At 40.4% G+C, this 26,024-nt stretch overlaps 1 protein-coding gene across 1 annotated transcript; it reads right to left on the bottom strand.

Annotated features, from left to right (window-relative positions):
• Nucleotides 1-2,774: 2,774 nt before the first annotated feature.
• Nucleotides 2,775-26,017, bottom strand: OBI1 (ORC ubiquitin ligase 1). The gene is made up of 6 exons (XM_069802485.1): nucleotides 25,811-26,017; nucleotides 20,977-21,112; nucleotides 19,905-19,996; nucleotides 18,016-18,264; nucleotides 14,569-14,657; nucleotides 2,775-5,121 (listed from the first exon to the last, which is right to left on the bottom strand). The coding sequence occupies exons 1-6, from the start codon at nucleotides 25,880-25,882 to the stop codon at nucleotides 3,618-3,620; spliced, it is 2,142 nt and encodes a 713-aa protein (XP_069658586.1). The 5' UTR covers nucleotides 25,883-26,017; the 3' UTR covers nucleotides 2,775-3,617.
• Between the last annotated feature and the right edge of the window lie 7 nt (nucleotides 26,018-26,024).

Below are 26,024 nucleotides of genomic sequence, written 5' to 3'. Positions count from 1 at the left end.
GTATAGAAAAGGTGTGTGAGGAGGTGTGTTTTTCAAGCCTATGGCTGCTGGGAGTCAGAGGCAGGACAGTGATGCTGTGCAAGAATTAGTATCAAACTTAGTTGAACTGCCTTTAAATGGCATTATTTGGTGAGGGAAACAGTTGTGAAATGAAGGGGAAAGGGAGACGCAAGTAAGCACTCCTTGTATTGCATATACAAGCTATGCATTGTCCCCCCTGCCCCCCTTTTAAAAGATATTTTAAGAACAGACAATAAAGCACATTCAAAACCAAACACAGCCAAAGTCAGTAGCTGGTGTTGGTAGGCAGAGCTGTTCCAGCAGCCTTTCATCTGAGGAAGCAATAGCAAGCAGAAGTAGACTCTCACATGGCCTTCAGGGCATCATGGAGAAAAGCAGGTCACTTGCCAGACTGCGTGTAGCTAAAACTGCCGGTAACAAAGTGAAAACTGGACCTTGGCGTTCTTGCTCTAAGGTATAACCCAACAGATTTCACTGGCAGCAAACTGAGGCTGCTAGCAATCTCACTCTCCCATGTTACCAATACTCCTGGAGAACGCTCTCCTGTGTTAAAACCTGCAAGTTGCCTCATATTTAGTACAGTAAGCATTATTAGATGAAGTAAAAATTTTACGAGCTATTAAATACATAAGACATCATAGATCTCATCTCTGCATCACCCTGAAACATCTATTGTCTTAATCAAAATTGTAATAGTTAAGTTTTAGATCTTGTGTATTACAGTTCTACATTACTACAGAACTAGGTAACTGTCATAAAAAATTAACAGCAATGAACTCTCATTTAGGCCCTTTTATTCAGAGAGCATGGCAAGTGCAGCAAGAGATTAAGCAAGCCCAGCATTGACAGAATGCAGCCTGGAGAACTGAAACCCCATGTATGGCCAACAAATTTCTAACTGAAGAAACCCTAGTCATTACATATAGCTTAAATTCTTGAGTTGATAACTGCACCAATCACTGTCAAAATTTAAGCCAAAAGGAATACAATCTACATTAACAAATCAGATACATAACTTGAGTGTGGTAGTTGTTTAAAAACACTCCATTAAACCCCCCCCCCCAAAACAAACAAACAAACAAACAAAAAAACCCAAACAACCACAACCAAACCCCAAACCAAACCCCAGCCAAACAAAACAAGACTGATCTGTTTCAGCTTTACAACTTGTGAAACATAAAATGCTCCTACTTACAGCACTGGATGCAATCAAAATCTCCTCACTGTACCTGCAGCTGAGATCTGAGGGTACAAGAGAGCTTGGAAATCAAGTAATTATGGATAACTATGGTAACTTTCTTCCCACAATGCAGGAAGTTACCAGCCTGGAGCCAGGAGGCTACAGGTGACAACGTATGTGCTCCCACAAACGTTCCAAGCGAAAAGCCAGTACTTGGCCTGAAATGCCTCGCTCTGTCCCCACTTGAGAGTAAGATATGAAGTTTATAACCTTGATCTTCAGGATTTTTTTAACCTTAGGCTTGGCTCTTCTATCCATTCAAGTTGCATAACATGTAAAGTCAAAATATCCATACTGAAGAGCAAGTCCATAAGCAGTGTTCCTGCCCAAAGGAAAGTAGCATGAAAAAAACCCCAACATCTTCATTTTTTCTAGTTTGATTTCAGGTATGATACCAGTTTTATTCACGTTTCCATGACTGAAAATTAGCTGAGTATCAGAAGTATACTGGAGTATAAAATGAAGCCCATACTCCCTTCAAACCCACAATGAAACAAAACAATGACCTTAACACTTACTTACTGCATATTTGCAATTGCTTTGCAATACAAGGATGTTTTAAGGAAGTAACAGAGATGTATATTGAGAAGCCCTTGCCTCTTCTCCCGAAGAGTCAGATCACGGGAGCATTTTTTGACTTATTAGTAAAACTAGTCAAATCAAGTAGCAGCTCATGTCCACATGGTTTTGCCAGCTCCCTGATTTCTGAAAAGTATGTTAAAATTGAACAACTAGATTTTTCTGTGAAGATTAAAATTCAAGCAGTATAATGAAAGCAGTGTATGAAAGCACAATGCCATCCTGCCTGTCACCAGGAAAGGGTCCTTGCATGTATGGTTTAATGATGATTTTTTGGTAAAGCAGTTTCTCAAAAAGTAAAGTCCCAGTTTAGGATGAACATACTCAATCGCATGAATGCAAGCACATATTACAATGTCAAATGTAGTTCTTGTTCAAACCACTTACAGGACTTAACTTTACTAAAGATGAGCCAGCCTATTGAAATTTTCCAAGTGGCTATCCCTCCTTTCAAAGGGACAAAAGGCAGCATATAGATTTTTTGTATCATAGGTATTGATGAAGCGAGGAAGTCTGTTTGTACGAAATGCCGTCAGAGGCCTATATAGAAAAAAAAACCTGCATCTTGCAATTAAATATGCCCTTAAAAAAACTTAAACACAATAATGCAAAGAAACCAATTTTGCTCTGCTGCTTAATTAGGTCTCCTGCCTGTAGTAGGCCATCACATTATGTTGACCTATGCAATACTTTATGGAAGAGTCACCTCCAGAGAGGCCGAAAGCCATTTCCATCAACTGTATCGATGCTGACACTAGAATGGTAATATGTCTAACAAGGAGGAGGAAGGGAGATTTGCCTTTTTTTTTTTTTTGTGAATAAGCTCACATTTATGTTTTACAAAACTTAGGTATTTTCCAAATTATGAAAAAAAAAAAAGTTTCCCCATTCTCTTCTCTTTTTGCTAATTCAATATTTGAGACGACATCAAGGATTACAGTGCTTATAACATGTTTTATTCAATTCACATAGAAAAGCATGCAGTATTAATGTAAAATGGTACAGTATTAATGTAAAATGTTCAGTGCACATTAGGTAAACAAGACATTAGCATACAAACCCATTTTTATGGTCTATACAGGCATACTGAACACGTTTAGAATAACAATGCTTTTTTGGAACTAAATTAAAAATTGTGCTTAACTTCAAAAAATACAATCCATGTTTGCAGTGTTAAAGAGGAGATGTTTTCTAACTGAAGTGCTGTAACCCTGAAAAGAAAGAGGCTGCTACCTTACACCCACTTAAAACAAGAGTTTCAATACAGTACAGTGCTATGAAACAGTCCAAGCAGCAACATTTCCTCTGGGAGGCAAGTTTTATGGCAAAACTGACACTGTTTTATAGCAATTTCATGAATCCATAGGATATATAGCCAGTAGCTGCCTTACACGCACAGAATGTAATCTTTAGGAATGGGAAACGTAACCTTTAAAACAAATTCTTACATAAATGACTGATTTGACAAGACCACTGAAAACTGTCCTGTTCAAGGGAGTCATTTGCTGCGCTCACAACTGGAAGATCATGTAACCCAAAAACTTAAAAAAAAACACCCAAACCCCCCAAGTAAATAAAATTCCCAGCCAAAAGAAAAGAATCTGGAATGGTTCTTCCCTAGGAAAGAGCTTGTAATGGGCAAGGGAACATTCAGTCTTCACCTAGTCAAAAAAGGCAGGATCAGATTGCATGGAAGTAATTAAAAATTAAGTTCACCTGTAAATATTAAACATTTGCAGGTTGACGACTTTGAGTCACATTTGATTTCCAAGTAGAGTCAGTTTTTGGTGGTTTTTGATGGACTAGCACTGGAAAGGCTGCTTTGAATTTTCCTCTTGGTCGACTGACTGACATTTTTATTTTTCCTTTCAGTTATAAAGGAAGACACCCAAGGAGGATTAAGCTGATTGTGCAGGTCAGGTGACATCTTTAAAAAGCAGGAACCGAACTTTTGTTCCTCAAACAACCTTTGTGAGTTACTGAATAGCAAACTCTGGGAAAAGTCTCTTTGAAATAAACAGTTTGGAGGTTTGATATCACTAGTCACTACGTTTTGGCCTGTAAACAGTGGAAAGTGGTCATTCATATCTAGCTCAGATGGGGAGAGGATGGAAAACATAGCAGGTTTCCAGCCAGCTCTGTCAACTGCTAGATCGCTTGTCTCTGGACACTTCATATTCTGTTCCTCATTCATCTCTTCCAGTTTCTTCTCAGCTTCATTCAGAAGCTTAGAGCACTCTGTTGACTTTGAAGAATTATCAAGATCAGAGGACTTGAAATTATAGCACGGACTCTTGCTGTTGTCTGATTCGGACATCATTGAGTCCAACTCGGAAATTTTATCGAGGTAGGCAGCATCCATAGATGCCTCACTGGAGGTTCTTGTGCGATTCATTTCAGAAGAGCAAAGAGTATGTAACCTTTTAGGTAAGCAAGAACTTGTTTTATCACTGGACTTTGCTGATGTCTCATCTGACTGACCAGCTACTGAATTTTGCTCCGATTCATCAAAATCTAAGTTCTCGGCAAAATTTGTTGGGCAGGTCCCCCAAAAACCTGATTTTCCTGTAGTAAAACAGTTCATCTTCTTTTCGCTATTACAGCTGCTTGTGCTGTGTTCTGGAGAATCTTTGCTACAGTCATTTGAAGTGTCACAAAACTCTTCAAATTTCAGTTTTCTCAGGAATGTTGATGGTTTCCTTGCATTTTCTTTTCCATCAGGAGTGTTCAACTGAAGACGACTGAGAGACAGAAAAGGAGTGCACGGTGGTGGAAGATCATAAAGCTCTTCATCTTTATATGGGGTACATTCCTCAATTTTATTCCACTGCTCTTCTAAGCAGGCATCCATATTTGTAGCATTTTCATCCAGGAGAACCCCATGACATCCTGGAAATAGTTCTTTCTTTGGGGCACACTGGGTATTTGAGCCATTTGAACCATCTTGACTAGAAGAGCTTAAACAAGTTCCACCACTTGTCAGCTGTTCAAGAGTGTCAGGACTTTGACTGGTAGTCAAAGCTTTTTTCTCCTCAATTTGGGTTTTCAAACATGCTGTATCTTCACTGCTCTCAGCTCCTTTAGCATCTGTGGAAAGCGCTCTCTCACTAACAGCACTCACCGTCTGGGTTCCTTCGCCTGCATTCTTCAGCTGTAAAAGCTGACACTCCATTTCTTCTATGTATTTATCACTTCTTTCCAGTGCCTTTTTTAGACGGTTCATTTCACGTTCACTTTGTTCTACTTTGGACTGAAGTGCAGCTACTGTAAACCTACCAAACCTGCAAGAATTTAAAAAAAAAAAAAAAAAAAAAAAAGAAAATATTAAGCTTGAAAAAGACATTCTCATGGTTCTTTACAAGCTTATTTCAAGAAAGAACAAAGCTATTAAACATTGTGTTGATTTGAAAACAAAAGTCAGAACTTTTCTCTGCTAATTATGAAAAAAAATCCTCATGTATAATGTACATGTGGAGTGAACACCTGAAAAGCTGAAATTAAACTATTAGTAGTAGTAAGGCAATAACAAGCAGATTACCCTTCCAGGGGCTGGTTCTATCAATTCAACTCAAATATGCATGAAGAATTATCCCCTAAAACAATGGCAAAGATTTATGGTAACATTTGAACAGTGGTCCACATCTTGAAATATTTACATTCAATCATTTTCCTACAGTACAGCAGTGTTTTACAATACATTTCTTACACAATGTCACCTTGCCAAATATAAAATGCCAATATGAAATTCAGAAATTGCAATAGTCCTTTGAGGTGGTTTAAATACTTATATAGACCATTTCAGTTATACTCCTGTTAGATATACAGCTTTTCCTTGGCCATCGAGTGGATGGTACTTCCACTTACTTCAGAGTTACTTGTTTTTTTTGAGCCTTACAACTGGAACAATCTAATTTCTTCCTTGACTCCAATATAAAAAACCTGCTGCTTGTGGTTTGTGAAAGTTGGGTGTTTGTGGGGCTTCCAGCTTAAGCACATTTTCAACTGCCAAGATACAGACTTGCCTTCCCCCCATCCTCCACCAGCTTTCAAGACTGACCTTCCCCAGAGGGCAGGTGAAGGTTTCAGCTATATGCCCCGACTAATTCTAACCTGTCACTGACAGGTAGGCACCAGGGAATTCCCTGCTCCATTTGAGGCTTTCAATTTAGAGAAAGGAAAAACAATTAAAGTTCTGGTATTATTAGGAAGGAGGGAAGGACCTGCAGCCACCCTACACCTCTGACACATAAGGTTTTCTATCACAAAGAAATGACAATTGTGTACGTGGGCTTACACTAACCTCCGCTTTCCATCTTGCAGCTCCATGTTACAGCACAAGTTTATATTCACTCTTCCAGCACAAACATTGCCTGGAATTTCCACCCTGTTTCTTTGTCTGTCTATCCCTCCTTCTGCATCTTTCAGAGTCACAGGGAATTCCCATTCCATTTTCCCCATTCCACCCCCTCACTACTTTGCAAAATGCTCCCACTGCAACCCTTAGACCAGTGAGGTCTGAAGGTGGTCTTCAACTCCTGAGGCCAAAGCAGTAGGAAATTGCTCTATGCTGACAACTGCAATACCGTTAAGTGAGCAGTCTGGGAAAGGAATAAGAGGTATCACAAGCCCCAAACAAGTTGGGCACGAGTGACCACATCTACTGACATACTCATCGTTCAACTGCTTCTGCACATTTAAAGGACTTTTGAAGATTTTGGTGTAGATGGTTCAGTGGTGGGGAAGACTCACGCAACAGTCTAAGCCAGTTCTTTCACAGAACTGCTACTAGACTACTTTTTAAATCAGATAAGCCTAAGTTCTGCAGAGTTTTGGTATGTGCCACACACTGCTTTGTAGACACGAAATGGCAAGGTAGTAGTTTTCTATTTAGAATAGGAGTGTTCACTTAGTAAGATTTTTTTTCCCCTGAAAGAAGCTGGCTGGATTGGAACTCTATCAAGGCAAGCACCCTCCCACCTCTGCATTACCTCTACCCATTACCTTTGTCTTCATAATAATGAAGACAGACCATTTTTCATTTGCTTACTCTATGGGTAACAAGTTTTCTCAACTGATTATAGCAGTTTCTCCATTTCTGGTTGCATGCAAGAGGGAAATGTGAGAAAAGGTGCACAAGACTATCTCCCTCTCCCCTATGAAACTAGATAAAAGCAGAATCACAGACAGCTCAGGAATGTTTCAATTATATTTTCAGGTGAAGGGGGTTACAATGAAATAAGCATCCTCATATATAACACACTTTGGCTTATTCCCTCCTTCAGTAAAAGGAACCCAGATTTTGGTTTAAAATACTGAAGGAGCCACTGCAGCACAGCAGAGCCCAAGCAAGACCCTTCCTCCTTCCTTGGGTGATCCAAAAGTACTTATTTTGCCTTTCTCTAACAGACCTGTTCACACAGCCTTACAGGAGTGAACCCTACGCTGCTTAATAAAGGACATAAAAATGATGCAAAAAATACGATTTAGCTTAATAGCCAAGTGAGAGATGGGGAAAAATGCTTATGTAAAATAAGCAAGATTTTCTGGGGTCTGCTGTGACAGACACTTTGACATAAAAATTAAACATGTTTACATTTATATGCATACCTGGCAATTCCTTTTTAATGGAAGAATGCTGTAATATGTTTATTTAATGCAAATAGCATTAGTGACAGCCTGAGATTTGCTTATGAGGAAGAACCACTGTATTCTCAAGTGCAACTTTTGTAACAAGTGTCCTCAGGTTAAGAAAAAATACAGTGTGTCGTTCAAAGCCAAATAGCATCACTAATATGTTAATTGTTGTAGAGGGAAGTGGTTAGGAATTTTGGTTTTCAGAAATGGAGCATATGACATGCTGCCTACTAACAGTTACCTCTGCAGTTAAGGACCAGAACAGTGGTTGCTTTCTGTTCCTGCTTTGAGACTTGCATGCATTTATTTCCCAGATTTTCAAGGACATGGATTTTTAAGACAGCCGTATTACAACGCACATATTTAAACCAATTACTCCAGACCACAGCATGACATAGGCGGTTTAGTAACTGAGCTGGCAGGTCAGCAAACAGTTTAAAAGACATGCATATTTTGGTTAAAGAAGCTGAAACCCTCCCCATCTCCCCAAACCAAATCACTCTCCTAAGAGATTTCCTCTTCTTTTCCCTTCAGATTGTACAGTGAGCTGTGCCGTAGCCAAAAACGTACGGTCTGGTGATGATAATAATAGAATGCAGTACAGTTAGATGAAAATAAATTAAAGTTTGGCCTGACACTCTAGATAAACTATTCTTCCTGAAGTATTTGACCCATTTCATACTTGGTAACAAGTGGATACATTCTTCATTAGAAGTTAAGGTATTCAGTATACATGTGGTAAAGAGCACTTTTCATATCCTCATGCATGGACAAAGTCTTTTCAGCGTTAGGTTCTTGTTCTCTAGTTGTATCACTTAAAAATGCATTTGTATCACTACATTTGTTTCAAGTACATCCTTTCTATAGAAAACTGAAAGGCCAGAGAAACTAGTGGTCACTCTTAAAGTGAACAGAAAAGACATTCAGGTGGGATTTGGATCCTTCAATACAGACACCTAGTGACATTTTAGATGGCCTAAGGTCTTTTACATGACTGCTGGCCTCCAGCTATCACTCTGGAAGGATATAGGTGCCCTATAGGTCCTATATCACATCTGCCAGCCCCAGGCAGATGTACTGGATATGCTACAGTGTCTGAGGTGATACTGCATGTCTAGATAAGCACTTGAACCCTGTATTTCAGGACCTTTCTTCAGTCAGAGTCCTTGTCCCAGCATGATTCTAGCTTGACACCAAACAGAAAGTTGCAGTCAGCTCTCACCTACAGTGAGCAAGAAGAACTAACATTATAGCTATAATGTTTGAGTAACCCTCTTTCAAATTATTCCACAACCGCTCCCTCAGTTATGTTTAAGTACTCCTGAAGAAGTTTGGGAAGTTTAATAGTCTCTCACCTACAAGAGAAAAACTTCTTCTGTTGTTTCTTGTCTTCTTACCTATCAGTTCTGCAAATTCAGCTTTACGGTTTTATTTTCACACATCAGTGACCACTGACTGATGTAGCAGATCGGTCAACTCAGTTTAAAACCACACAACCTCAAACAAACATTTCTCTTTGTGGGTCATAAGCAGCTGCAGCAAATAGTTTTCCTATATAACCATTTACAGAAGACTGGGGCTGCAAGGATGACATGGAAGATGACTCTTCAGTTCTGATCACCTGATGGCCCAGACTGGGGACCGCCCTGTGGCTCAGATACATAAGCATGATCCATCCTCCAAAGGAGACCAAGGGTGAGAAGTGGGAAATGACAAGGCACAGTCAGGCCTTGTCACAGCTGGAGATCAGGGCAATGCCAGTGTGCACAACCAAACCCAGTCCCATCATTTAGATACACATTTTTCACTTGTGTTCTGCAGTTAGGTGGGAAGAAAGGGCTAGGAAACCCAAGAACAAAACAGCTGAAAGCCCCACTAGTTTCTACAGCCCTTCTGTGGTATCATGTACCAGATGCAGCTGGACAAAAACAAGTTCTGCAACCAACCTCTACATCCACTATGAAAGGTGATATGCAGCAACATCTTGACAATATCCCAGGTTACATACAATTGCCTTAAAAGTGAGTCATATTTGCATAGGCATTTTTAAGAAGAAAACCCAGTTACTGTCAGATGGGGACCTTTTCCTATCAAGCAAAAAAAAAAAAAAAAAAAAAAAAAAAGGTCAAGAGATATACCTCTATACCTCAAGCCTGTTGCTCTATTTAAGATCTGAAGCCAGAAAAAAGAAAAAAAAAAAATCAGTAATGGAATTTGGTTCCACTGAAGAGGTAGGCCTGGGTATAGCCTACTACTGCTTTCCATTCTGCAGACCAGGCTGGCTGACAGAAGAGAGCATACAACTGCTGCTTCTTGAAGGAAGTAGTAGAAACACTTGCTATAGCTAATTTTCTAAGTTTGTAAAAGAACAAGTTATTTTCAATATGAGCAAATACTGGGCAGTAAATCCCCTCCATCGCACGATTCAGAGAGTACAAACCAATCTGAAGACACACAGCTTTCCTCATGAAATCTCTCCTGAACATGGGGGAAATGCACTTCCTTCACATCACATGAGTAAGGCTAAGCTTTACTGTTTGTTGGATGACCGTAGAGCAGCAGGATTTGAACAAAAGAATAGTCAAGGTATGTTCTTCGAATAGAGCTTCTCCTTTCACTTAGGGAATTGGGTGAATTCAGACAAATGTGCAAAGGCTCTCCAAACATGTAACATCTTTCACTGAAGCAGCACTGGTCTTCCAGATTATACCTGAGGTCAGTGAACTGCATAAGTCAGAAAGGATTAACACAGAATTACTACAAAAAAACCCACCAGAAAACCCACAAAACCAAGCAGTGAGATCTGAATGTCCTTACCCATCTGCTTAAGGTTTAGATCTTCACATCTGGAGTGGGTGCTTCCTTAGGATTTAATGCTATGACTCAAGAACTCAAAGCTGTTTTGAAGGCTACTAAATAGCATTTTCTCCTATTTACTTTTAAGGCCACACTGCAGCTGGTCTTTGAAAGTGTCACTCCTCTGGGACAGCAAGCTTGCAGGGAGCTGAGAAAGAAACCCCGTTTTCTGTCAAGGAAGACAGCAGCATTCTTACCCTCTGCACCCTGAACACAGGCTACTAGAAGCCTATTTGTAGGCTCAGTGAAATGCAGACTAAATTAAATAGTCTGGCATAAGTGGAAATATTTGAGTTAGATAAAAATTGGATGTTGTATAGAATTACCTAAAAAATCAACAGCCTTAGATTTCAGTGTGCAGGTACCTGAAGTCACAAATCTAGACAAGATAAACAGTAAAACAGGAGAAAGGGGGAAAAAACCCCAACAAAACAATAAAACAACTCACAAAACCAGAGAAAAGAGATAACACAACAATTTTCTGCATGTTACAGATAGTTTTTCAGACTGGGATTTTAACTGGCAGAAGAAATTAAATATTTAGGGAAAAGACTCCTAGGAAGCCTAGAAGTCTGGTTCAAGCTAATTTGAATCTAACCATTCATAAAATACACTATACCCTGGAGTAGATGGACTTGTTAGTTATTTTCCTTCAGGTAAAAAGCAAATATCCCTTTGCCAAAAATGCTTTTAGATCCATTGTGCCTTGCCAATAGACCTAACAGTTTTCTATTTTAAGTAGAGCTGGAAGTAATAGGGCTTTATCATCCTGCAAAACTTAAGTTTTGGAAGTTTTCCTGTTCTGTATCAGGAAAACAGAAGCCACTGAAAATCACTCAAGAGAAAGACCAAAGAGCAAGCAACAACCACCAAACAATCAGTCTGATTTGCCTAACAAAGGGGAGACTAATGCGGGTCTTTGGTAAGGATCAGAGGAAGAAACTTACTCTACTTGCTTTTCAGAACTATGTCCGAACTATGTGATTGTATGGTATTCTGGTGAAGGTCTACTCTCAAAAATGTTTCGGGGGGGGGGAAGAAAAAAAAGAAAAAAATCTAATCAATCAGCATCATCAATTAAAAAATTGTGTAAAAATCCCTGGCATGGCTGCGATGTCAATTTTATTGACATAAATAACATTTTTCAGCAGGTTTTAATGGATACGAACACAGAAAAAACAAGTCAAGACTATGATAAAAGGGAAGTTTTTTATTGACCACTGAAGAAGGCTAATTATATTTTTCCTGTGATGTCAGAGGTAGAGTCTGTGTTACAAAGGGATCATTCACCTGCCATCAGTGTTTCCTTTGCTATAAAGGAAAGCCTACTAAAATAATTTAGGTTGTGGTATTTAGCCCCAGTGTCATCATGCAAAAATTGAACTATATTTGGGATAAGGGGACTGAATACTGACAAATCCTTTGAAAAACAATTTGATACAAGTTTTAGTTAGTTATCTAGCCAGTTGTTTAAGCACAAATCCATACCTGACAATCTGAAGCTAAAAAATACATGACGAAACAATGCTGCTGACACTAAGTTCCAAAGATCCAATCCAGCAGCTGTATTAAATTGCACTAGAGAGCCATTCAGAAACTTTTTACAAAAATTACCTTCTGAACAATTCTGAATAGAGTGAAACAACTGTACTGGCAAATCAGCGCACCCGCACAGAAAAGTAATTATAGCAACATTGTCGGGCTCTGATGCCTTCAATTCTGATTTCATATGCAAGGTAAGAAAACAGTTACTGCAACCCCTGCTCAGTGTGTGAAGCCTAGTTGAAAGACTTTTTAGATATCGTCAAAGTTTGTCATCAGAACTGAAAAAACATTTAAAAACTGTCTTGATGTTAGGTCTGGTCTAACTATTGACCAGACTAATGACTACAAGTGTGAAAGTTAATTTATAAAGTCTGCCAGCAACATTAAGATGGAAGAGAATTCCTACCACCTGAAGGATGTTACTGGAATTCAGAAGAATTGTTTTAAGTTTGACATGTGCATCAAAACATCAGCCTGAAGAAAGCCAATTAATGGGTAAAGTCCCACACTTTGCAAGGGGACATTAGCAGCACAAATGCAAAATGAGGTAGGAAGGTAACTTTCTAAGTAGCTATTTAGCAGAACTGGTACAGGCCATTTGCGCTAGTAGTGCCAGGTGAAAGGAAGCAACAAAAAGTGTATTGCAAGGTATCAATATAAGATGTAGCAAGACACAAGACAAGTTTTTCTGTTCAACGTAGTGCTACTGAGGCTTCACTTGGAATCTAGTACCCAGTTCCAAGCGTTATTGCTTCAGAAAACCATAGACACTGGAGAGCCACGAGAGTACAGCAAAACCAAGTACATCTGAAGTTTACTTAAGTCACACTTATCTAGAAGAACTGGGCACACTAAAGTCTAGAAGACATGACTAGGACTGAATGGGTATAGGTAGGGTGAATCAAAATTGCTAAATTTAAGGTGTGAAAGGGTTTCTTCCAGGGCAAATTTTTCTTTGCATATACTTAAATTCTTGTAGTACACAACTGGTCTCAAAGTAAAACCAAAGCTGAAGATAGCAAAAGCAGGGTACAGACATGCAACTGTCTACCCTCCTGAAGTGTCTGAATTGTTCCTGGGCCAGTTTAAGCCTGATTCAATGCACGTACTCAATTCCCATGCACAGTTCTAGAGTTATCATGGGCCAAAAGATCATTCCCAACAGGGAGGTAGGATGTTACTATTTGTTCTGGAGACTTTAAAAAAAATAATTAAAAAAAGTTTAATAGTAGACACACAGACAGGCCAATCTAGCTGGCATCTGGGTTGCAAAACAGGCCTCAACACTGGCCAACTTCTAATAACATTTGGCTATATCTGTGCTTCTAAAGAAGAAAGTGACGGGCTATTGCTTTAGGCCACACTGGGAAAAGATGGGAAAATAATCAGCTTGCAACAAAAACTAGTTCTTCATGACTCCGTCCCTCTGGTATCTAATTTTTCCTGACCAACAGGATGGTAAAGCATGCACAAGCTAGAAGAAATGGGAATTCTCTCCACTGGGGAGTTTACCTGACATCAGTAAAGTAAAAATCAAGTTAGATTACCTGGTCTCTTCTAGCTCTTCTTTTCTAGGATTTATTTAGTTATAACTACTTATTTTTCAAGTTCGCTATCCTTGCCAACTCACTCTTGAATCTTATGGGAAAAGACATTCCATGCCATTAAAGCCCTCTGCATTGCCAAGACCTTAAACAGGGCTCTATCTCCCTTATTAGGGGACTTCAGGGTGGAATGTACTTTTATGCACTTAACAGCACAGCACAAGGATCATGCATCTTCTTTCCTGTAGTCTTGAATGACAAACAGTCTGGCAAGCAAGCTCTCTATAAGGATGAATTTAATCTTCCAGCAAGTGAGTTGTGAACTAGAATAAAATCCAGAGAGCTCTCTTCTCACATTTCACAGGAGCCCCCCAACCCCCTGCCTCAAAAGCACCGTATAAACCTTCAGCCAGTGCTGCTCTTACCTTTCTAAGTTCTAAACCAATGAGAGAAGAAAGGTAGAAAACCAATGAAAGAAGGGAACACAACTTTAAAAATATGAACATGTTGCTTCACAAAGTACTTCCAAGGAGAGGTACCTTAGCACACAGCTGTAATTAGTATGGCAAAGCTTCTGCTTTTTGAGGTCATTGTTGTTGATGTTTTAACTGTTTAAACAGAGTACTAAACACAGGTGTCAGTTCTGGGAACAACGTTCTCATGCTGCAGAAGCTCAATTCTATGTATCTTGCCAGACAGAGCTATCAGGGACTTTCTTGAACAAGGAGCCTAAGTCCACAGAACAAACCCCGAAGGCAGCAAAAGGAAGAACAAAACAAAACCAAATACAAACAACCAGAACATCTGCACTCAGTAACAGACCTTCTACTTTGACCATATACCAGATATAGAAATTTCCCAATTACAAAAGTAAGTTAACTGTAGAATTCAACTAATAAGTCCAGTCCCTCAATATTGTCCAGATAACGCAAGGAATAGCACTTGTAGTCATGTTACATTCCTTCACTGTACACTTGCTGTTATTCTGTAAGTTCATTTGTCACCCAAGTCTATGAGGATAAAAATTCTAAAGTCTACCTGGAGACTCATACGCAACACCATGTACACCATCACAGTTTTAGGTTAAAGTCCTACAACAGTTAAACAGTTCATAAATAAAATATGGTAACCTTTAAAATATTCACATACTTTTGGGGTGATCTACTATCAACTTCAGCTTTTAGTCGCAAATTCTCTCTTAAAAGGCTATTGTTTTCCATGCTCAGTTTCTTATTTGCCTAAGGAAAAGAGAAGGAAAAAAATAAGTATACAGTAAACCAGAAATTACTTCTAAAATTTATAGGACAAGCTGTTTCTCCTTTTTAAAGAGACAGAACTAGAAATCTGAAGGCAGGAAACAGCCTTCAGACAGGGACACCACTTAAAAATCACCATGGGAAATGGCTTGCAAAACTGAATAGCGAACAGACATTTTTTATTTATATTCCCAAAATACATCGCAAGTGTCCTATCTGGGGAAATAAACACAGCTATGTTAGTTAGCACAGAAAGTCATTAAGGAGATGTACTAATGGCAATTCCATGTTTTTTTTTTCCACATGACTAAATACGTTAAGTACATTAACATTACAATGTGCAGGTATCAGCAAAACTAATGTTGAACAGCTTCCCCCATTCCAAATTAGAGTAAGATTACTTTGGGTTTTTTGGCTTGTTTTTAAAGCATAGTTATCCTGAGGATGTAAATCCATTATGACAAGCTATTTGCAGTCTTTCTTCACTTTCTTCCAGGATGCTGTGATTAGGACTCCTGATTCACAACCCTTCTTACTCCTTGAATTGAGGTCAATTCCTTCTTCTCAGTTCAGCAGACACCCTTGTTAACAAGATACTTCATATAAAGAGAAGCTTTCCTGCCGCCGTGTTTCAGAACAATGAATGCCACTATCCTAACAAGTAGAAAATATTCTGCACTTCACAGTCTGCTCAATCTCCGTATGCTGAAAATGGCACCACTAGTCCAGGACTTGTAATTTACAGTCTCAAATAGATGATACTTTGACTGCATAATAGAAGTATGATCTAGAGTTAGATCCAAAGAAGGAGCTATGCAACTGGGCTCAGGAGTGAAATGTACTTTTTCAAAAGCATCAAACAGTGCAAGGAGAGAGGCAGAAAACTCTAAATGCTTACAGAAATATCCCCAGCAACTTCTCCAGGTGAGGCTAAGACAGTGGGGGATAGGGGGAATGGAGCAGGAAAATAAAACCAAACAAACACCACCCCCCCCCCCCCCCCCCCATAATATTCCTAGGGGCAGAAAGAGTAAATAGAGACTTACAGAGACTTCCGGTAAAGAAGGAATGGCAAGGGTGAGCCCAGGGCTTGGGTGCCTGAGAGTCAACTATTTGGTGTTTAAAAAAATAAAAGCACAAAAAACTATCCTGAAAGCAATGAGTAAGAATCCAGGACACCTCACATCCAAAGGAGCATCAAACCATCTGACAACATGGCCGAGACCTTTCTCTCCTTCCAGAGTCACGGTTCCCGCAGCCAAACAATCAAATAGGAAATTGCGTGACTTGCGTAGAGTTGGTAGGTAGGGCATCCATCTGGCATGTGGCAAGGCAGGACTGAACCTCTTTGGTGTCCTCCTTCCAGACAGTGCTCTATCCTCCAAGCCAGTAATCTGCAAGGGATCCCCACCTGCAGCACAACGTCTAGATTAATGAGTTCATATAACCCCATTATTAAGAACTGTACTTTGTCTACTTCTACTACTGGTCTTCTTCCATACTTGTTACAACTCCACTCAAAGTAATAATGCCTACTTTGGGAGCCTCTGCTCTAGGACATTAAAAGATAAATGATAAAGGTGGCTGCTATTTCCTGACTGAGTCTGGTTTTAAAAAGAAAGTGATGGCAACCACATTTTCTGAGGGACCCTGTGCCACTGGGAAACGATGGGTGGTTGAAGCTCCTGGGTCAGGTACTTTAGGGTATAAGAAGGTTTCTGGTTCTGGATTAAGTGTACGTGGGAAGAGGTCTTGCTGTTCAGACTGAACAGCTCTTGCCTTTGAGACTGGGCTTGGTCAGTGCACACTTGGAATTGAAACAAGGTCTAAAAGAAGAGCCAAGTGACTTAGGTACTTCTGGAATTGAACAGCTTTTGAACAGGGAACAGATGGGAATAGAGTGTTTGACTCTATGATCTTAAAGGTCTTTTCCAACCTAAATGATTCTATGGTCACAGTTTAAGACTTGGTCCCTAAACCCCATCTAAACCTCTATTCATATCCAACCCTTAACTAAATTCAGAGACTCCATAAACTTAAAAACTTTTTCTTGCTAAGGCCGAAGTAGTACTGAAAAAAACCCAAACACACCTCTCCCTCAGTCCCTGCTATATTCTTCTTTTTACTTACCCAGGGAAAAAGTTAAAAACCTTAGTCACCACAAAAAAAAAAAAGAGGCACTACAGTTTAACTCCATGGAAAAAAAAATACAAAAAAAATTACGCAGACAAGAACTCTTTGTTGAGACTCCCCTTTCGCCAACTACAAGTGACTCTGAAGCTCCTGGGATCCTCTTAGGAGGGCAGAAGATGTGTCCCAGCCTGTAAAGTTTAAGTCTGTTTTGGAAACTCAGTTTATTTCTTTTAGTGTTTATCACATAGTCCAATCAGAGCCAGAATTTGCTGTAGGCTACACAGAGGCAAATCTAGAAGTGTTGCATTAACAACAACAGAATGGCAGAACAGTATAATGTGGGCCTCTGAGTCTGTAGCACGTGAAAAGTATAAACACTATTAATGCTTACAAAGGAAAAAAAAAAAAAGTCCTAAACACGTAACACTTCGGTTTTGCAGGAGGCAACCCAGGACTGTTAATAGAAGAAATAAAGGCAGCATTTTGAATAAATGCAAGTCCAGTTCTTTCCACCTTGCCTTTCAAATTAATCTCGAAATTTCACTATTCTTCAATGTTTGAGGTGATCCTTCTTGTGCCTGCAGGTAGATTTTGCAAGATATTTTTATTTAGATGTATTTTCACATGACTGTCTCCTGCATCCCTCCTTCTGCAGTACCAGGTTTTCTTTTACATTACATTCAAGATGTATAAAAATGCTGCAGGTTTCCAGTAAAGGGTCTTCTGGTCATAAAATGCTGAAGCTTGTCTATTTTCGGTCAAGGGGTCAAGTTACTCTGTCTCAGCAAATTGCACCAAAAATATCGGCTAGCAGGGAGGGCAATAGTGCAAAATCTGCCTCAGCCAACTGTACTGTGTTTGGCCACTGAATGTTGTAAAATAGATATATTATATAGATTATTGCAAGCCTGAAAAATCTGGTCGTCAATACTGGTGACAAGTGCTGCTATAATCCAATTACCCAGCCATAGAGTGACAGAGGAGTTGAGGAAGAGTCACATACAAGACTCACTGGAACAAGCAATAACATCTGACACTTGCAAATGCTATATGGAAATACTATGATACACCAACAGTCACTGGAATTCAATTTCTTCCTCTTTCTTCTGGATCTATGAAGTACCCAGAGGTCATGCTAGCTCTCACTCCTGTTTAACTAACACGAAACAGTTATACTACAAGATAGAGAAAGAAATGTATTTATTACCTCCTTTAGCTTTTCCACATTATCCATCACTTTTTCATATATATCATTGGCAGCTTTCAGCTTTTTGCTCCATTCCTCTGGGGTTTCTGGGCCACTGGTACTTGCTTCATTTGCTGATTGGCTAGTTTCCTCATTTTGGCAAGACAAAGCTGATGCTGTAGGATCCAGAAGAGATTTCAGCTGTGTCTGTAAACTGAGATTTTTACCTCTCAGGTCTTCCACTTCTTTTTGCAGGGATTCTATTTCATCCTAAAGGTGTCAGAAATTCAGGAATTAAAATAATGCATGAGATTAATTAAATAATACTGGCAGGTTCCCACAGCACTTTAGAAACATGGGTTCTGGCAAGCCCAGATGCATGCCTTCACTTACATATATATCTAAGTATGCTTATGTATTGTGCTCTAGGCAGGATTTTAATCAACCTGCACACTCAAGCATAGTCAAGGTTTTAGTGAAGGGAATCCCTTGACTACATAAAGGACCCTGAACAAACTGGCGGGCAGACCAAAAGCTTCAAAGCATTCAGCAACATGAATCTATTATTAGGGCACTCTGGGGGAGGATTTCCTGTATCAAGAGTGTTCTTAAGGTCGTCCTCTGCTGACTCATTTGCTGTTACTTGAGAATGTTTTTCTCATAATCATTCTGAAACATCACATGTTCGGATGCTGAAAGTCTCAAGATTCAAAATGGACAGAACACTGCCTGGAAGAGGCTGCTCCAGCTACCGAAAGTAGCAACATCTTAGGAAAGACTCAAAATGTGAAGAACAAAGCTCTTGCTGTATCGGTCTGAAGCCACAGAGAAGCAAAAACCTTCAAAAGCCTGTTGTTAAAGGGATAAAAGAAATAATTTTTCCTGAAAACATGTCTTCTACATTGTTCACCAACTTAAATACTTGAGTTGCTCAAGGTCAGATTACTAAAAAGAGGCCATATATGCCATTTACATAAATCCAAGGCATATTTGCATGAATAATCAAGCTACCCCCACCCTCAGCATGAGAACAACCATTTTAAATTTAGTTTTTTGAAGAGATTTGTGTTATCCTATGCCTATCTGTGTGATTTTGGAGTTGACTGAATAGAAAGGCAAGGAACCTCCTTTTCCTGACTCCTCCTTTCACAGAGGATGAAAGAAGCTGAGCTACAGGCAAGCTTGTCATAAAAGACAGCCCTTACTTCCCCAGTGTTAAGGATATACACAGTGTCCGTTTCCTTTCTCTCATTCTCTTCCCTGAGACAGGTTTTCTTGCAAAATATGCGATGTCTTCACACTGCTGCTACTAAGGAAACAACAGCTGAGAAAACAAGCTAAGCATATTCCTTATTAACATCTTTTCACCTTCTTCCTAAGACAATATTTTTCCAGCAGGAGAGTGGAGATAAACTTCCAAGCATTCACTTTCAGAAAACAATAAAGCAACAGTGATAAGAATTAACCTATGCCAGAAGGTTACAGTGGGCAATATTCTTTAAGAAGGAATTTAGTTTCCCTGAGCAACAAGGGAATTACTTCACAAATGCAAACACTCTCTATCAAAGACAAAGCAAAAAGCCCCCCAACACCCAATATGCAAAAAGAAAACCCTCCCATACCGCCTGGGGGTGGAATTCCCACAAAACTATAGAATTGGCTGTACTTGGCTACCTGTAGTATTGAGAGAATATCACCGTGACTTCAGCGGGACCACTTCAAGCACCAGCAAATGCTCTTTTGTAACCTTAGCCAGAAGGTGGGATTTTAACACAGCTGAGTTTCTTATAGATCCAGTATAATCCTTTACTCAAATTAAAAATGGGACTCAAAGCAAAAGGACCAGTTGTATGCAGTAATTTAACAGCTGCAGTTCATCTGGAAAGTCACAACACTCCTCATGTCCTTACCTCATATTCTTTGTGGAGCAATTCAAGCCTTGTTTTACGTAGGTGTTTTCTGACTGTTGGACTAAATATAGGATCACTTTCACTCGTTCCTCCTAAAGCAGCACAGGATGAAAGAAACACTAACATTGCTTCTTTTTCAGTCAATTCAATACTAGTAATCCACCTTACAGTGCTTTTCATATTATCAACTACAAATACAGCTAATATTAGACCAATCTACTACCATGGGAGATTTAAAGTCCTGTCATTTTCAGAACACGTTAAACATGAGTATCTAGTGATGTTTAGAAGTCAAAATCCTGCCTCACCGCAGGAAGACAACTTTTTGATTTTTCAACTTTGTGTTTTCCTTGACAGAATCCTATCTTATTTAAGACCATACTATTAAAAAGGAGTTGGGAGGGCGGGGCGGGAACTAAGCATACATTTAATTAGTACAAGATAGTGTAAGTTTCTGAAGTAAGATTGTTCAGATATATTTTTTTCTCAGAACCAAATGGTAGAGCTGATGTTTTATGTCCAATAAAGATCACGGTATTTCCTAGCTCTGCAGAAGCTCAGATCCACATTCAGGTGTTGTAGCTCTGTGCTAAGAGACATTTTCTTAAAAATAAAGCAAAACAGAGGAAATGATGAACAAAACAAAACAAACAAGCAAAATAAAAAGAAAAAAGACCGTGTACATTCAAGATTCTGGATTTAAGTACACTATTTCTCAGGTAAATGCTGTTGTCTTAGGTCAAGAGGTTTTAATGCTTAGGTAGAGTACTTCAAGTGAGATGCATTTTTTTCAGTTAAAGGCACCATCCAAGCATGATTTAAAAAAACAATCATTAGAGCCACGGGGTACTTGCTGCCTTTGATTAATCTAGCCATTAATATACACATCAACTTTGGAATTTTTACCTTATAGCTATTATGTATGTTTCTGGAAAGATTTAAAGTCAGAATTTCCTTAGACACTAGTAAAAAACACATAGAGGAAAAAATATCCAGACATCTTTGGACTCAAAAGAATCTCCTCCAGCAGCAAATACCAGAAAGTTATTTCAAAACCTAAAGTTGTCCTTACCTATAATTTCCTTGCAAGGGTTTTCAGGTGTGATGGGAATCCTGCAAGCTGGACACTGATTATTGTTCTTCAGCCACACTTCAATACAAATGGAACAGAAGACATGGTTGTTGACACAGATGACCGGGTGACGGACCTTGTAATATTAAGGGAAAAAAAAAGAAATTAAAAGAAAGCAAACAGAAAGACACTATGAATACTTAAAAACTCTTTCAGGTAACAGGGTATGAAAATACACTACTCCATCTCTCAGTGCAAGTCTGGTCTTGCAGGAAAGAGACACTTGTTTCACAGGGCTAGCTAGGAGTAACCTCCTCACTCACAACACCAAACTCCCCTATTATTGAAGGCACCTTATAACCATTTTTGCAAAACTAGGGTCTTCAATTCCAAGAGCTCATTAATACACGGTGTGGCAGGCACCCTTCCTTCACCCCACAACCTCCAAGAACTGCAGCCAACCACTCCAGTGAAATGCATTTGCGTCCCTAGGTAGGAGACCAAAAGACACGCATTAACCGATTTCCAAAAGCGAGGGAATGAGGGATCGCTCCTGGCAACAACCAACACTTTGCCTTGGAAGAGGTGTCGCTGAAACGGACGGTGTTGCAGATTAACTCTAGCCTGCACATAATCAACTTCATGGAAATCAGATTTGAAAAGGATAAAGGCCAAAACCACAGAGCAGAAACATGAACCAGCAATCACTAATTCAAGCCGCCTGCTAGATATGCATTGCTACTAAATAAGTCATTACCCAAGAACAGAGCAGCTAACTGAAGGATTAAATATTCTAATCAGACACAGATCCTTTCAAGAAGCTTTCGCTCCCCTTCCAAAACTGCAGGGTAAACAAACTTTTAGAAAATACTAATGACAATGCATTATTCTCTTGTCATTTAACTATAAACCCTGTTTGAAAGTAAGTGTGCACACAGGGACCAAACAGGATATGGAACTAAAAGACCTTCCCCTATATCTATGCCTTACTGCAGCTTCTGTTACAGCTTACTGTAATATGCACTCTCAAATCTCTTAAGACTTAACATTAGTGTCTGTGTTAGGGGTCTTAGAAATAATTATTTTGCCCAAGAAACACGTTTTGAGACACAGAGGTATCAGTATCTATTACTGTAGTTTCTACTGTGTGGCACTTAAAACCCAAGTTCAGGAAAATCCTTTCAACTTTAAATGAAGTCCTCATCATCCCCAAGATCTTCCTCTTTCATTCTATTAGTAAAGTAGTGAAACTAAAAAGGAAAAATGAAACGTTGACAGGGAGAAGCAAGCAACTGCAAAGGACAGCCAATAACCACTTGGGAAAACAGATTAGATTTGTCCTGTAGTAATCATATCCATACAATCAGTCTTGCACAAGCTAAAAACCAAGCATTTTACCACTGAAATACACATGGATCTGAATTAAGGCCCAGAGCTGTCAGCTTCTTTTCCCATTTACTATCTATGTCCCTGTCACATTACAGGATTCACAGTATTTTTAAAATCTCCCATATGACAGTCCTGGGAGGCAAAGGATTTACCTATACACAGACAGAAACTCGAGTTACCGAAGGAGTGAATAGAGAGAGACTGAGCAATTTCTCCAAGTGTCTGCACACTTTCACCTCTAATTAAGGAGGCTTTTTTTGTGATTAATGCAAGCATTAGCACACCAATGCTTTGGAAACATTTAAACATTACAATTTCAATTAACTAAAAAAAAATATAATCTTGTTATTTACTGCTTTTTACCAGAAAAAGCGCTTTCTCCAGCTTTCCCACCAGCAGCTAGAAGAAAAAAACCCCAACTTTTTCACTAGCCTTACTCCTTTCTTACTCAGAGAACAGTTATATGGATGGCGATGATAGGATACAGAGCAGAATAACATAAAATAATCCAAACAGGAAAAGACATTTCAGGAGTGCAGGTCTCCCCCCTGGGGAGCAAGAGACCCTCAGTTACCCCAAACCTGACATGGAAGCGCACTTCTTGCAAGTGAATGATTACTCCATATCTCTAGCAAAATAGTAAGTCACATTTATTACTCTCCAGGGTACAGTGCTTCTGATTTACACACCTTTACAAGTTTCATTTCAGGGCTGAGGTTTATACTTTTGTTGGCTCAGGATCCACACAAAGCAATCCACGCGGCCGCTATTGAAATGCCACACAATGGCTGGGGGTGCTGCCGCCCTTCACTCAGTCCCTGAGCCACCGACTGTGACAAGCTGGGGGGTGGGGGATCGTGACATACTCATTACTAAAAAACGCATTTCACTTGAATTACAGCACAGTTTCGGTTCCTTAATCGACCATAATGTCTAGAAAGACTACAGCTTAAGATGGCTCGATCAGCTAGATGATTTTGAGCAATTTCCTAATTTTGCCCCCACACATAATGCGATACTCAGGCGGATCAAAATCAAATCCTGTACACGTCTATGTCACTTTGAAGGCACTTCTGGACCTTCAAGCAGTATTAACAGAGGAGCAGGCGCATGGAAGAGCAAGCACACTGATAGCAGTGAATGAATCCCCAGACATCCTAGGGGGTTTCAACACACAGAGAATTGTGTGCCAGTGCCCAAGCAAACTGTCAACACCAAAACCAACAGGAGAGACAGAGACCTTCAGTCGTTCTAGGACAAGTAAACCCAACAGCCTGGTGCAGATAGCTTCTGATCTGCTCACTAATTATGAATACGGATATGTTAGAAGATAGCCCAGACTGTGTTAAAAGAACATTCAGGTGACAAACATGAAATTTATCAAGCAATTAACTCTTAGTATAAATGGTTATTTGCACATCTTGCCAATATACTTTACGACACTGTTCACCCTAACAAAATGGGCTAACATGTCCCGTCCTCGCGCCAAGATTTTTGCTTCACTAAAACCAATGATTGGTTGACATTATTGAATAAGTTTCTCTTCAATATCTCTTTTTATCTCCTCACCATCATGCACAGCGAATAGTTGCTATTTTTGCAGTCAGTCCTTTGCAAATTTTGCAGATAGAAAGAGGTACATTCTGATTGTAGGGTAGGCTTTCTACTCAATTTGAAGCCTACACTACAAATCACAGAAGTATTAGAATATGTCAACCCTCCATGACACTTTCTGCTCTCCCCCACCCCCCAAGACAGGACAAAACTGGCAAGATTTTTCTCTTAATTTAAACTAAGTAACTTTTTCTTCCTCTAACCTTACTCTTGAGAAGAGCTTTTTCTGATGAAATTTTTCAATGAAGTTCCAAGCTAGAGACAAAGATATGTATCAAAAAAAGGACAGCCAGAGCTGTCAACTTTGGCAAAATTTAAACAGCTCCACGCATCTAAAAAGGAAAGCATTCAAATACCTTTATCACGGCTATCACCAGTAGATTCACTTATATAATGCTAATATATAACCTCAAAGCAAGATACTAAGCAAGAAGAGCATGGAAATCTCTTCCAGTACAAACTCAGGCACATCACCTCCTGACCAACTCCAGAAAAGAAATGGAAGTATGAAACAGTGGCTTGAAATCAGCCAGTGGCATTATAGCAAAATATGAGTGAATACCTAACGCATCTATCAAGTGTTTATATTAGAAAGTCACTAGGGTCAGATTCAAATAGCAAATACGTTGTCAGTTTGATGTCGCTCTCCTCTTTTTCAAGAGTATCCACTGTGCATTACAGACACAGTAAATATGTGTTCTCCTCTATTTTCATTAAACAGATAAATAGAAAAGGAGAGGTAACAGGACCGCAGCCAGGAAGTCTTGCCTGGCTTCCACAGAAAAGCCAAGAAATGAGTAAACATGGTTGCTAAAAGCATCACTTTGTCAGAGTTAAGAGATTTGAGAAAAGGGAGACGTCTGACTACTTTCACTGCCAGCACTACACCTACTTTATACATCAAACGCGCCTATTCTTTTGTTATCACTCCAGCAGAAACCGTCTCGGAGTAAAGGCCACGCGAGGTAGAAAGAAACCGGACAGTAAATGCCAGAGTACAAACATAAAAGGCCATTTCTTCCCTTGTAATTACTGTTGTGCTTTTAAGAGGTTTGTTTTGTTTTGGAGTGCAAGGAAATGAGCAAAAAAAGGGTAATGGGGAATGAGCAAAGAATTTGAGAAGCAATTAGTGACAGCTATGAAATTAGCTCTGGGGCTTTCAGGGAAGAACAGACTAGCAGGAGCGCTCCGCTTCCCGAGGGAGAAAAGAAAGGGACTGAGAAAGGGTCAGAAAGAGGAAACGGAAACTTTTTCTCCCGACTGCTGCAGTTTTGCTCCGTACTTTTTAAATCCACTTGGTTACGCATCCCCGCTTTGTTTCACTTGTCCTCTAGGACACAGCACCACGCTCAAAGACAAACTCACCTCGTGTTTTAAAGCAGATTATCCTACTGATAGCGGAAGAAAAAAAACACCTCAAAACCTTCACCCTACGACCCATACGTACACCCACGTTTCGGCGCGGGGGCGACCTCGGGGCCTGTGGCCCCCAGCCCCCTCTAACAGCCCCCGGGAGGCTCCCGCCGGGGGTGTGGGGGGGGCTCACGGTCCGTCCCCCCCCCCCCCGCCAACGGTGGCAACAAACCTCGCCCGCAGCCGGGGGACGGGACCCCTCACACCGCCCCCCCTCGGGGAAGGGACCCCACGCCCCAACTTTCTTCCCAGCGCGGAGCCGCCGTCCCTTAAAACAGACAAACCCGGTGGGGTCAGGGCTGCGGGCCGCGGCGGGGCCCCCCGAGCAGCCGCCGGCCGGAGCGGAGCGGGCCGGGCCTCCCCCCCTCCCCGCACCCGCCGCCGGGCTGAGGGGGAAGGGCAGCGGCGACGCCGTTACCTTCCCCAGGCAGATGTGGCAGGTGATGGGCAGCGTGAGGGACAGCGTGACGCTCGGCCCGTGCTGCGCCATCGCGGCCCGGCCCCGCCAGCACGGAAGTCCCACCGGCGGGCGGCGGCGGCCCCCTGCCAGCCCCGCTACGGCGAGCCGGCGAGGCCAAGCCGCCGCCCGGCGGAGGGAAGGCGGCGCGCGCTTTTGCAGCGCTCCCCTGGAG

Source organism: Haliaeetus albicilla, chromosome 15, assembly GCF_947461875.1.
Source record: "Haliaeetus albicilla chromosome 15, bHalAlb1.1, whole genome shotgun sequence".
Lineage (NCBI taxonomy): Eukaryota > Metazoa > Chordata > Aves > Accipitriformes > Accipitridae > Haliaeetus > Haliaeetus albicilla.
Note: the sequence above shows the minus strand (reverse complement) of the source record. Positions and strands in the feature narration are given on the sequence as shown.

What these genes read in the sequence shown, in the direction of transcription:
- OBI1 (XM_069802485.1), bottom strand. Translation starts at nt 25,882, where the DNA reads ATGGCGCAGCACGGGCCGAGCGTCACGCTGTCCCTCACGCTGCCCATC. An exon ending in GCCACATCTGCCTGGGGAAG is followed by an intron (nt 21,113 to 25,810) that starts GTAACGGCGTCG and finishes TAATATTACAAG; the next exon opens with GTCCGTCACCCGGTCATCTG. An exon ending in CCCTTGCAAGGAAATTATAG is followed by an intron (nt 19,997 to 20,976) that starts GTAAGGACAACT and finishes GTGCTGCTTTAG; the next exon opens with GAGGAACGAGTGAAAGTGAT.